Source organism: Coloeus monedula, assembly GCF_965178545.1.
Source record: "Coloeus monedula genome assembly, chromosome: 1".
NCBI lineage: Eukaryota > Metazoa > Chordata > Aves > Passeriformes > Corvidae > Coloeus > Coloeus monedula.
Window position 1 is genome coordinate 151,361,062 of NC_138781.1, and position 13,410 is coordinate 151,374,471.

The window sequence follows — 13,410 nt, forward strand, 5'->3', positions numbered from 1 at the left end:
TTCTATCCAAAGTAGTCCCTAAAATGTATCTTCTGGTGTTTGAGTGTTAGTTACAGAGAGAGCAGCAAGATGGCAGCAGAGATGTGGTTTTCTCCGGTGTTTTCTCTTGGGGGCTGAGGTGGTTTCCTCTGATTTGGAATGTGTTGAGTCATGTACCAGTGAGCCGTCAGGGATTAAAAATTCAGTAAATCCTTCAGAATGGTGCTTCAAATGCTCAGGGTCTCTGAGAACCTGGAAAATATTAGTAGGATTCAGGTGTTTTTCACTAATCTTGTTCTTTCACTGCCTCTTGATCTTAAAATGACATTTCATTTATGCGACTTCTGAAAGTTATTTCTTGGTTTTTAAAAGCTGAGCATGTTCAGCTCTGCTGGAATGAATTCTGTTTGTTCATGCTCAATATTTGCACTGCAAAAGAACTTTGCTTTGCTAGAAGTGATTTAAACAAAGGTTGCAGAAGAACCAGCATAAATTATCTTGTCAAGGGAGAGTTTTGCAGTCCTTCTCCTTTTTTTAGTATCAAGTGCCTGTAGGTGGTTCTAAATGTGCAGTGCAAGTCATCAAATAATAATAGCCAGGTCCAAATGGCTTGATCTTGGCTATGACCTAAATTCTGACGTTGCAATTTATGGTTTTGTAAATGAGATACACAAAAGTCAGGCCACTCAAGTCTCTGTTTGTCAGATCCTCATGACATCTTAAAATGTATTTTTACTGTTCATTAAAATCTTACGTTAATGTATTAAATGTCAAAAATGAGAAAATATTACTGGTGCATTGTCTTAGGACTGCAGTCACAGAAGAAAATTCCAACAACTGATGGATCATTTGATCATAATCTCCTTAGGCATTAATTAAATTGTTGTACTTCTTTTAGTATCAGCACAGTTGGTCTTATTCTGACAACTTTTTAGGCCAGCTGGACCTGCTAAAATATTTGGAGGAAGTGAGAAATTGAGAATTTTTTTCACCCAGTAGATTCTTAGACTTGCTGAATATGGTACTTGTAGCAACAAGAATAAGGAAGGATTGTTGTTCATTTCCATTCAGAAATCTTTCTTCTGTCAATAAATCATCTTCCAAGAAACCCTTTTCTGTTTCAGACTTTCTTAAAATTAAGACCTTAATATTTTAATTACACAAGCAAAAAAAATAAGTTCAGATTTTTGTAAAGGATGTTACAGCTATGTATCATCCTGTGCTATGTTACTTATTATGCATTTGAATAATACCTCCGTTTTTAAAATTCTGGACTTTCAAGGGAAAGTTGAAAAGATCTGGAATGAGAGGAGGAAGGGACTATAAAAATGTTATCTTTCTTCATATTTAGTAATTTAGAGAAGTAACTGATCATTTTTCACAATTCAAATGATAAAATAAATGATCTTGGGTTAAACGGGCACGTGGAAAAAGATCTGCATCTGATGGGTCGAAATTTGACTGATCATGTTTCAAGTGTTGTGCAAAAAGTGAGATAATTTGTTTTTGTGCTAGATGAGGACAGACTCTCCAGGAGGAAGAGTATTGTGGACACAGTATCTCTTCAGGTGGATATTCTGCCTGGCAACAACACAGAGGATAAGGTATGGAAATCACAGATTATTTTAAAGCAGTGGAAGGAGGGGGAATGCAAGTGAAGTTTTCCCAGGAGGTGGAGTTTCTGATTATTCTAGCAATGTTAAGTACTTCGGGGGTTGGATTTTTTTAAGTTGCGTGTTTGCAAAAATGTGTTGTCAAAGACACCCTGCTGATCTTATTGTATAAAAGAGTCAAGTATTTTGTCACTACAGTTTTTACAGATAGTACTGCAGAATATGGGGTTGAAATACATATATTTACATGCTGAACAGCTGGCATTTTATAAGTAAATATTCTAAAATGTTTTCTTTGCCTTTTGAGGGATACAATAAATTTCAGCGTCTGTATCCCTGTATCATTTGAAGTATTTGAGAGACTTGTTCAACGACCTGGGACTGTAAGATACAAGCCTAGAGAGATAAAAGCCTAGTGGGAGACCTGCAGTCTCTGAGTGGGACAGGTAAACACTAGGCAGGCTGTGTGCACCAGTGTCACTGTTCCCCTCCAGAAGAATTTAGCATGCAGCACTTAAAAGTCACAGGAAGGATAAAGCAGCAACAAAAAGTTCATATGTAGGGTACAGGCGCTGATGTTAATTATCCCTTAGGAAGACTGCATTATAATTAAAATTATCCCACATCATTTGACACTTCATTTGAAGTATTTCTTAAAATAAATTTCTACTTCTACTGAATCTTTTTCAAGGTTCTGCTGATTTTTATTAACTAGATTTCTGCTGGCTGCAATGGAGATTAGCTGTTGAAATTGAGGTGTTTGTACCTCAGATGAGGTACAGATGATTCTTTTGGCATCTTCATGCACCAACTGCCTGGAGACATGAAGCAAAATGTGCGGACTTAGTCAAGCTGAGTGTTAGTTTAAAATTCAGTATTAAGCTTTAGCAAAGGAGCATGCTTCAGTGTAGACAAGAGTGATGTGTTTTGCATTATTATTACTATTACTATTATTATTCCTTTCTGCTTTGTGCTGATGATACTTCAGATGATCTTTCGTGTTCAGTTTTTGCTTTTTGATTTAGCAAGGATACAGATAAAAGTTCAGGAGAAGGAATAAAAAGGTGTTTGAAAAATAAGTGAGACAATAGGACCTCTACCTTTCTGAAGCAATTAAATGGTCCCCACAGGATTGGGGCTGTTTTACATTAGTATTCTTTTTTAAAACCATGTATTTTAAAATCATGGAATTGAACAACTCTCTTGAAACTAGAATTAAATGAGAGAAGTTTCCATTTCAGATTTCAGGTTATGCTGATGTTACGTCAAGCATTGATACACAGACCTCTTGGAAGTGGTTGTAGTGGTTGTAGATAAAGTCTTTTTATGGGTTCTCAGCTTAATGTGGTCTTAATGTGGTCCAGTGTCTTGGATAATGAATTACTTTTTGTCTCTTAAAAACAAGAATTTTATTAAACAGAAACACAGGAGCTAAATATTCCTCCTTTACTTGCTTTATGAGGTTTGTTTACAAGGCAAAGCAGAAAACAGTATTTTCCAGTTAGCTGACTGTACCTTCATACCTATGAATGAAATCTGGTTTTCTTGCTGTGTAGATTAGTAAATATAACAATATATAATAGTCAGCAGAGCTAAACTGCAAAAAAAGGAGCATAAAGCTTTATGATTGGGAGGATTACCTACTTAATGGAAGTTTCAGGATTAATGATGTATGGTATAATTTCTGCACTGAGGTAGAAGACTGTTTATCCATAAAATAGCTGTTATTGTATACAATATAAATGCAATTCTTCTGTCAGTGGACTCAAAGTTTTTTGTGGTGCCAAGTCTGTTGGTGAATCCTGTTCAGGAAGATGGGTTTTTCTATAATTATCTCTATTTATAAGGTGAAAGCACTTGTAAATGCAGGTAGTGCTTCTGTGATATTAATAACCAAGTATAATGCTGGGTAATAATCAGCAACTAATGTGGATGTTAACTAGAACTATGAAAGGCAGCCATAAATAACTACATTTATCAAATGTGAATTGTACAAATGGTGATTTCACCTTGATACTCTTGAATACTCTTGATCTGTACCCATATCTACAAATCTTTGACAAAAAAAGTTTCACTGTGTATTTATTAATTTGTATTTATTTAGAGGTAGCGAATACGTGCTTATGAAGTAAAGCCTGTTAGAAAAGCATGCATTTGCAGCTCATGAAATAACACTCATGTAAAAAGGAAACAGCTACTTTCTTATCCCTTAACAGTAGTTCAGAAATAATTCAGAATCTTCTGAACTGGATGGAGGAACTTTTTGCTACCTTATCTCTTATCTTAAATCATATTGGACCATTGTAAACAGTGTTTATTAGGAAAAATAAAAGTGCTGCCTGTTTACATGTTGGAAGGATTGAAGTGGGGAAGTTCGAGCCAAGAAACTGTGTTATGTTCAGGTGAACACTGTTCTGCCATCTAAGCATTCTCCCCTAATGCCATGAAAGTGGCTTCACTGTAAATATATTTACTGGTATAGAAACTAGGTCTGTAATGAATTGAAACACTTTGGTCATTTTGCATCCCCAAGCAATTCCTGGTGAAGTACATTTGCAGCAGCAAATGGATATTCGTATCATTAGATGCACAAATTTTGTCAGTGCATTAGACATAGCTTGTTATGAAGAGCCCTTTTAACTCCAGTGTTTATGATGTAAGCACCAAATTATTTGGAGCCATAATGGTACAAAGTTAGCCTAAAGCAGTAACCATTTTCCACTCTGCACTCCACTATCATCTCTTATTTTAGCATCACATAGCTGGAAAGTCAGCTACTCGAAGGAAGCAGGTGCTGTTATTGGCAGCAGCTGTCTAAGAACCAGTACGGAGATTTTCCAGTATAGGAACACTACAGCTTATTCCTGACCTAAAGGAGTGTTCTGCCAAAATCCAAATCCATTTATAAAGTATTGTTGCCGTAGATCATCTTGACTAGAATTTAGAAAGTTTTCCTTGATCTCATTAGTTAAAAATTTCCTCACTAATTTCAGTGACTTAAAAATGTTAATTAGTGATCTGTTGATTATCACAGAAAGTCCAAATAAAGTTATTAGAGACTTGTAAGGCAGAAAAGTTCTGGCTGCTTTGGCCTTCTGTGTTTATAACATTCCTTATTTTTTAGAAGCTTATATGTTATATGTGATGATTAAGGAGTTTTTTTTCTTTGTGTTTAGGTTGATAATACTGAAGAAATCACCTTTGAAGCTTTGAAGAAAGCCATTGGTAAGATTTATTGCAGTTGTGTTTGTGCAGCATAGTTCTCGATTACTATGGAATTGCTGAATAAAAAGGAGAGAGGCCAGAATAACATAAAATTTTACTTTTGTTTCTTTTCAGCTAGTAAATTTATTTAAAACTCCAGTTATTTATTTCTGAATCTCTGAAATTATATCTTGATGTAATGTTAGTGAATTCATTTTCTGAAGTTAATGGGACTGAATGAAAAGCATCTGGAAATGCCTGTCATCTATTACATTTGCCTTATAGACAAAGCTATAAATGTGAGATGAAAGTTACATTGAGTGATTATTTATGAAGTAACTTGAGTATTTTTTATGCATGAAGATTTTCAGGTCTTCAGGGCATTCAAAAAATAGGTTGTAAATTACACATCATGGACTTTAAAGCACTAAGATTTTTTAAAAGAATATTTTTCTGACAAGTGACCTGGCTGCAAGAACACAGAATTATCCAGATTCCTTATTTCATATTACTTTAAGTAATTGCTAATTAATGCTGTGCAGTCCACCAAAATCCTGTTTAAAATATGGAATAACATTGATGTTTTAAACAGTAGGCACATTCTAAACAGCATTTTGATCTGACAGTCTTCCAAGTGTGCCTAATCCCTGAGGTACTTAAATTCATTAGATGCTGGAAAGTTCCAACTGCTTGTACATTCAGTCTGCCTGTGGAGGTTGAACTGGCTTTTCCCAAATTCTGATAGAAAACTCTGGCCACCTGTGAGTATGATACTGGGAGGGAAGCTGAACCTGTGTGCAGTAAGTGAGAAGTGCAGGCAATAAAGCAAAAGGGATGTTACTCATATTTAAAGACTTAGTAAGAAAGGGGGGAATTTGGGTCCTCAAACCACTTCCCTGAAATTTTATCTGCATTTTGCTTTAGGACCAATGCCAGATGAGATTTCACTTGAGAATGGTTGCATCACTTCAAGCACAGTCCTTGTTTGCTTCTGCAGTGCACATCTGCCTTATACTTCATAGGCAAAGATTACATTTGTCTTTATTTGTTTTTCATTATTCTTTTAAGATAACAATGGACTTGAAGAACAGGAAAAGGAAAAAAGGCGTCTTGTGATTGAAAAATTCCAAAAAGCACCGTTTGAAGAAATCGCAGCTCAGTGTGAAACCAAAGTGAGTTTCTGCAAAATGTTAGCACTGAGGTTATCTGTGTAGGTATTAGTGGGCATGTGCTGACTGAAGGTGATTTGTTATGTCACTGCTGCTGTTACTTCTTTAGAAGTTCAGTTCTTTGTTTTGTCTCCACTGCTGTCAGTGTTGGGAGATCCCAGTAATTAGAAGTGTGTTTTTGTTTGTTCCTAGACCATTTGGAAGGTAGTGGGTAACTTGTACATTCTTCACCTTAGTATTTTCCTTGCTGTCTATGAAATCCAGGTTCACAGTCTATTCCTGTTTTATTCTGGGATAACTGGAGCAGTATTTAACCCACTGTATGTTTTAAACAACTAAATGTATTTCATGTTTGTTGAACTCCTGTCTGCAACAGCAGAATTTGCTATATAATTCCTGGCGCTCCAGGACAGGCTCACACAATCTCAAATGCATCTTTAAGGCTCTGTATCCTTGCAGCAGTGAGAAAACAAATTGAGAAGAAATGTGGCCTAGATTTACATGTGGCAGTGTAGAACACACTCACCAGAGTATGGCCTGGCACACCCATTGTAGCTCAGTTCAATATCTAGGAGTTGATAATTCAATTTTTTTTTTTTTTTTGCCTAGGCAAACTTGCTTCATGATAGACTGGCACAGATATTGGAACTCACCATCCGGTAAGGCTTTATGCAAGAAAAATAATGTGACTGAAGAATGATTTATAAGGCAATTGTGGCTATTTTCAGATGGTTATGTCATAGTGATCTCAAACACATGTAATAGGGAGAAAATAATTACTTTAACTGAATGCTGTGTTTTAACCCTGATAGGCGTTTCAGCCCTATGTAGCCACTGGCTTAAGCCTCCTCAGAGGGATGAGGAAGAGAATTGGAAGGTTATAAGTGAGAAAAACCATAGGTTGAGATAAGAACAGTTCAATAGATAAAGCACAAGTCACATATGCTCTCAAAGCAAAATAGGAGATTCACTCACTTCCCATGGGCAGGCAGGTGTTCTGCCATTTCCAGGAAAGCAGGGCTCTTTTCAAAGGCAAATGCCATCACTCTGAATGCCCTTTTTTTCCTACTTCTTTCCTTGAAGCTGTTACTGCTGAGCATGACACCATATGATAGGGGGTATCCCATGGGTCTGCTGGGGTCAGCTGTCCCATCTGTGTCCCCTCCCAACTTCTTGTCCACCTCCAGCCTACACACTGGCACGGCAGTGTGAGGAGCAGAAAAGACCTTGACATGCTGTAAGCTCTGCTCAGCAGTAACAGAGACATCCCTGTGTTATCAGCACTGTTTCCAGCACAAATCCAAAATACAGCCCTATACTAGCTACCATAAAAAAAAAAAAATTATCCAGGCCAAAACCATCACACTGAAAAAGAGTACTTTTCATCACTTTGATTTTCTTACTACTTTGAATCTTCCTGATAGTGGAGAATATCCAGAAACCATGTCCTTGTGTCTTACAGTATCTCTGTGTCTATCAGTAGTATTGCAGGATGTTCTTGTTTTCCCATTGCTGCATCTGGTTGAGAAAGTAATCAGATACTGAGTACCCCAAGTAGTACATGATGTTATTGTAGAGAGTTGTGCACATCATTATGCAGGATAAATAGTATTTATTAGCAGTAAGATGCATTTGGATAGTTCTGTAACATCAGTGAAATTGATGATATAGACAAGAATATAAAAATCCTTAGGGCATAATAATTTCATTAGAATTTCAGGACTAGGATAAAATGCTGTTGGTATTTTATTATTTATGGTATACTATATATATATGGGGGGGTAGTTTACTCTTGTTTCTCAACTATTAGTATGTAAAGTTATAAAAAAGCAATCCATGTAACTATAAATTCTGTATATTGGTTGTGCTTCTCACACAGTCCTCCGCCTAGCCCCTCAGGAACGATGACCATTACTGCTGGACATGCTCATTACCATTCTGTTCCAGTCTATGAGATGAAGTTTCCAGATCTTTGTGTGTATTAAGTGTCTTCTGAAGTCTGCTGGACATTATTTAGAGTAGAGTACAATAGAAAGAACAAGATGAGTTTTCAAATTTTATTGTTTGTTGTATCTAACTTTAATACAATGATGGAGATGAGCCAAATACAGATTACTTTAGCCAAATTCATGAAACTGTCTTGAATTGCTTTATTCTGTACTAGATTTTAAGTTAGGTTTTTCACAGATCATGTTTCTTCATTTTCATATTTGAGTACCTGTAAAACTCAGATTTAAAACTTGTCTTGCCATATAGGTAAATATTTCAGTTACTCTAGGAATTTGTATTGCTTCAAATTCCTTTAATTTGAGATATTGTAACTGAAAAACCTATTAAAACTTTTTTGTGTTTTGGTTTGAATTTTTTTTGGTTGGTTGGTTTTTGGTTTTTGGTTTTTTTTTTACTCCTCTCCACCTCAATTCTATGTTGAACTAGAATGCTTTTGACTTGCTTCATCTCATTCCATGTAACCAGTGGAGCACTACCTGAGCTCCCTCTTGTTCATGCGGTCATAGCTACTCAGCTTGTTTGGTTTGGAACATATGGAAAGAACCCAATACCTTACATGTGTTCAAATACAATGAATGAATTAATGGACACTTGTTAAGTATATTTTGATGCATCACATAACATGCTTTTTAGATAGATACATCTAGTATATGTCCTGTGTCTCTTGCGAAAAGTTAAATTTAATCTTTGCATAAGAGAGGAGAAATCTCCTCTTGAAGCACGGAATTGTGCAATATATTTCATGTCTTAAGATGTATGGTTTACAGACTGTACTTTGGAAAACACTGTAGTATTTTACTGTCTGCTTTAGTATAAATACAGGAGAGATATATTTAGTATAGCAGAAAATATACTGAGGGCATTTTAATCATAAATACTGAAACTATATTCTATGAGACATTTCTCTGTAGTTTATAACAGCTTTTTAGTGATGTTTTAGAAATTGAAAGAAAACTCAAACCATTTAAAGATCAAGAATTTATTACCTCTATTTTCAAGCAAAAGCATTTTGAGGGATGCATCTCTGTGTTCGTTTTTGTTTCATTTCTCAAAGCTTTAAGGTAACTTTCATAGGTTTATGTATCTGAGCATATACTAATCCAATGTAAATAAAAACTGACAGAGTAAATCACAGACATTTGATGATAATTGTCAAGGCTCTCTTTATGACTCACTGAATTCTGCAGGCAAAAAAAGAAAACCAGCATTCATTGATGCCATGAATAATAACTTTGAAGTCCCTTAGTCTATCTGAATCTGACTGGGGCAGCACAGACATGAATGAATGCTCTCAAATATCTGTAGTAAATGTAGACATTTAATTTAGTGGTTTGGATGAATAATGAACATGAACAAAGTAACCTAACTTCAGTTAGCCCTGCTTTGGGCAGGAGCTTGGTTTAGATGACTTTCAGAAGTCCCAACCTAAATTAATCTTTGATTGCATAACTCAAGATCTGAAGGGTAATTAGCCCTGCTAATTTGCTGACTGGAGCATTTGCAAACCCACTATAAAAAGGATTTTAAGTTTTTTGAACTGTAGTTCAGTATTCTACTGAACTACATTTAGAAGCCTGATGTGGCATGACATCAGAGAAGTATCAGCTACTTAAACCTATGAGATGACATGCTGAGACTTTCAGAAGGCATTCACAAAGCTCAAAAGGTAATTGAGACCTTCTTTTCAGTTTAACAGTGCAATCACAGCTGTTAGTGGATGACGAAACAGCCCCTTATCTACAGCATTCCGTTGTGATTTTTACTGCTGCAGCGTATCAGCCTGATCAGACCACAGTCTACACATAAATAGGACTCTAGCTTTTAGTTTTCACTTTTTTTTTTCTTTTTTTTTTAAGGTAAGACTAATAGTTTTTTGGCCTATATAAAGAGTGTAATTTTTAAAAAAGTAAATCCAACATAGGGATACAATGTAAAACACCTACCCACTCTGTCATTTTTTTAAGAATATCACTCAGCACTTTTGTACAAGAAGAAAATAAGGAGTCTAAGTAATAAAGAATGTACTTCTGTTTGCACTAGTGCAGTATGGAGACTGTGCTGTAAATACAGGATTGTTTCTGTGATTGAATTCTGTTGCATGAATGCTGCATGTGAAAAAACTAGATTCAGCATTTCATCTTCTGTTCTGTTAATGAAGTATTTTTCCTTTATGGTGATGGTAGGTTTCCATGTTTCCAGTGCTCAGTTTGGGAAATGCAGGTGTTGTGCAGGTGTAGTGCAGGGAGTGAAGAGTTTGTAACACTGTGTTCACGTGTTGTTTAACTTCTTCCTTTATGGAAATTCAGGGAGTCTGTAAGTTGATAATTGGTTCACTCTGGCCTTTCTAGACATGTGGGAGATGGGAGTGACTGTAAAATGTATTGTTTTGGTAGCTATCGTTACATGAGCTAATGAATGAAACCAAAAGAATTAAGAATGCTGTTTGCTGTACAGTACAAAGCTGCTTTGTTTCACTTCTCTTTACATCCTTTAGACAAGCTGCAGAACTTAAAAGCTCCTTATGCAAAGTGGCCCTGCATTATCTGCAGCACATTGAGCACTGTCATAATGGTTATAATTGGTACCCAGTTTAAATGTATTCCAGCTGTTGCTTGGGGTTCTCTTTCCTATTATGTCATTTTGAAAAATAATACAGCTTTTGGTAGTGGTTCACTTTAAGATAAATTAAATCCATGGTAATTTTAAAAGGTAGAAATAGCCTGTTGTCCAAAATCAGAGTAGGGCTAATTTGTCTGTTGTTCCAATGGTCATATATTCTGTACTGTACGTAATGAACCAGTTTCAGTAAATGTAAGAACACACTGTGCAATCTATATTTAAGCAATAAAATTAACCAAAATTTAAAATCAATGTTTTCTAAGGTGTCAGTTAATTTTTACTGCTCACAATTTAGATGTCAATTACTAATTTTTTAGCATTTAAAATAACCCTCAGTTTACACACCCATTTTGTTCTGCAGATATTACAGCATTGCATCGTTATTAAACTACTGCATTTGGTTACTATTAAACCTGGATAGACTTGGAAAATGGGGCTGTGGGAATCTCATGAGGTTCAACAAGGCCAGTTGTGAGGTCCTGCACTGGGGTCAGGGCAATCCCAAGCACAAACACAGGCTGGGAGAAAGAAGAACGAGATTGAGAATGAGATTGAGAGCAGCCCTGGGAAGGACTTGGGGGTGTTGGTGGGTGAGAAGCTCAGCCTGACCCAGCAGTGTTCTCTGGCAGCCCAGAAACTAAACGTGTCCTTCACTGCACCCAAAGCTGCGTGGGCAGCAGATGAGGGAGGGGGTTGTCCCCCTCTACTCTGCCGTTGTGAGGGAGGGGGTTGTCCCCCTCTGCTGCCACCTGGGGTACTGGATCCAGCTCTGGAGCCCCCAAAACAAGAAAGAAGTTGACTTGTCCAGAGGAGGTCACAAAGTTTATCAAGGAGTTGGAGCATCTCTGCTATGGAGACAGGCTGAGTTGGGGCTGTTCATCCTGGAGGAACATGATTTTCCCCTGTCTCTGGGGAGACCTTATAGCACTTTGTAGTACCTAGAGGGGATTCAGGAGAGCTGAAGAGGGACTTTGGACAAGGGCATGTGATAGGACAAGGGCGTGTGATCAGACAAGGACAAATGGCTTCAAACTGAAATAGTAGGTTTAGGTTAGATATTAGGAAGAAATTTCCTGTGAAGGTGGTGAGGCACTGAAACAGGCTGTCCAGAGAAGCTGTGGATGCCCCATCCCTGGAAGTGTTTATGGCCAGGTTGGAAGGGGCTTTGCACAGCCTGGTCTAATGAAAAGTGTCCCTGCCCATGGGACAGGCAAAGAATTAAGTGCTTAAAAAGTTAAAATACTGAAGTAAGAAATATTTTTAGATTAATAGTTATTAAATTAGTTGTTTGCTTTTGGGTAACAGCTAGGTGTTGGCCATCTGTGCCCCAAATCTATGAAAAATATAGTGTAAAGTGACTATGAGAATGAGAGAAGAAAGAAAAAAGCTATGCTAAATGTTTCTTCTTGATCATCTTGTCATTTTTTTTAATATTTTAGCTCTGCTCTCTGATTACAAATAAATAGTTAATCATAACTAGATTATTTAATACTTCTCTTTATCAACACAATTCATTTGGTGGTAATTAGGGCACAACTTGGGCATTAAATTCTTCCTGAAATAAGAGATACTTGGAAAAAAAGCCCAAAGGAATTAATGACAACATTGCCTGAATAACAGCATATTTATTTTGTTATTTCCCTTTTACCTGATTGATCAAATGATCCGTCCCCATCTCTGCAGTCAGAAAATTCAGCATTATTGAGTGAATGTTTGCATAATCGTGAAGGTAGTAATAATTAGCAGAAAGGAAGGGGGGTTTATTTTAAGGTGCAGTGTTCAGAGCAGCAGCACTGCTCTTTGAGAGATGAGCTGGTGTTACTGTTACTCTGCAGTGCACTCACCTGTTTACAGGCCAGTTTTCCCCATTTCAGCTCATTATCTATCTCACTTTCTCATTGCAATATTTATTTATAAATGCTGTGAAATGTAAAATAACTTTTCATCCCTATAATAAAAGGCTGATAAAAGTTGCAGTGTAATGCAAATCTCATCCTCAGCATAAGACAAAAATGGGCATTTTGCAGTTTTAGCATTTTGCTTCAGTACTGAGATGTCCTTTTTCTGTACAGCGTAAGGGGGGAGTTAATTAAAATCTTGTCTGCAAATAGAACTTCTTGCATCACTTAGCTGACCTCTGCTTTACCTTAACAAATGTCTTTTTGTTCTGTTGGTTTTTTTCAGTAGTGCTGATGGTTTAGCTACTGGGATCCAGAGGGATTCACGTGACTAAACACCTTTGGGGTTTATTTTGGGAGTTTGTGTGGGGGGATTTTTTTGTTTGTTTGCACTTGGGGGGTGGTGATGTTTGGTTTTTTGTTTGTTTAGGGTTTTGTGGGTTTTTTTTTTTTGCACTGTACTAATTCTTTGCACTTTTAATGTAGAAAAAATGCTGAAGGGGGGAATATCACCAGCCAGAAGTTTATAGAATATAAACTGCTCTTCCAAGAACATTCACAGGCATTTTCACCTCCTGTTCTCACACCATTCAGTTTGCACAGGGTCAGATGCTGGGGTTTAGTGAGTGCTGCAGGATCTGGAAGAATACAGGTGGCATCTCTGCATCCAGCGTGAGGATACAGTCATTGGTCTGTAAGGAATACTTTGGTGACAAAGTTCAGCCCTGTAGAACAAGATGATGGAGAAGAAATCCAGACCTTTCAGTGCAGCTGAATCACTGGGAAGTTTGTAGCAACATTTTTTGTTCTAGAAAATGTTGGTGAGTCATAGAATCATAGAATGGGTTTGGTTGGAAGGGATCTTTAAAGGTTTGTCATGGCCTGATACTACTCCTCTCTCCCTTCAAGTCTGTTTCA

At 36.8% G+C, this 13,410-nt stretch overlaps 1 protein-coding gene across 4 annotated transcripts in view; it reads left to right on the top strand.

Moving 5' to 3' along the window:
- The window catches only part of EFR3A (EFR3 homolog A), a 77,764-nt gene extending 66,918 nt beyond the window's left edge, over window positions 1-10,846 (top strand). For all 4 annotated transcript variants that reach the window (XM_082295434.1, XM_082295436.1, XM_082295435.1 and 1 more), the window contains 5 exons: window positions 1,495-1,583; window positions 4,769-4,817; window positions 5,865-5,968; window positions 6,575-6,624; window positions 7,845-10,846. In XM_082295434.1, the coding sequence (XP_082151560.1) occupies window positions 1,495-1,583; window positions 4,769-4,817; window positions 5,865-5,968; window positions 6,575-6,624; window positions 7,845-7,950 (398 nt within the window). In that variant the 3' untranslated portion in view covers window positions 7,951-10,846. The remainder of the gene's footprint in view (window positions 1-1,494; window positions 1,584-4,768; window positions 4,818-5,864; window positions 5,969-6,574; window positions 6,625-7,844) is intronic.
- Window positions 10,847-13,410: the final 2,564 nt, after the last annotated feature.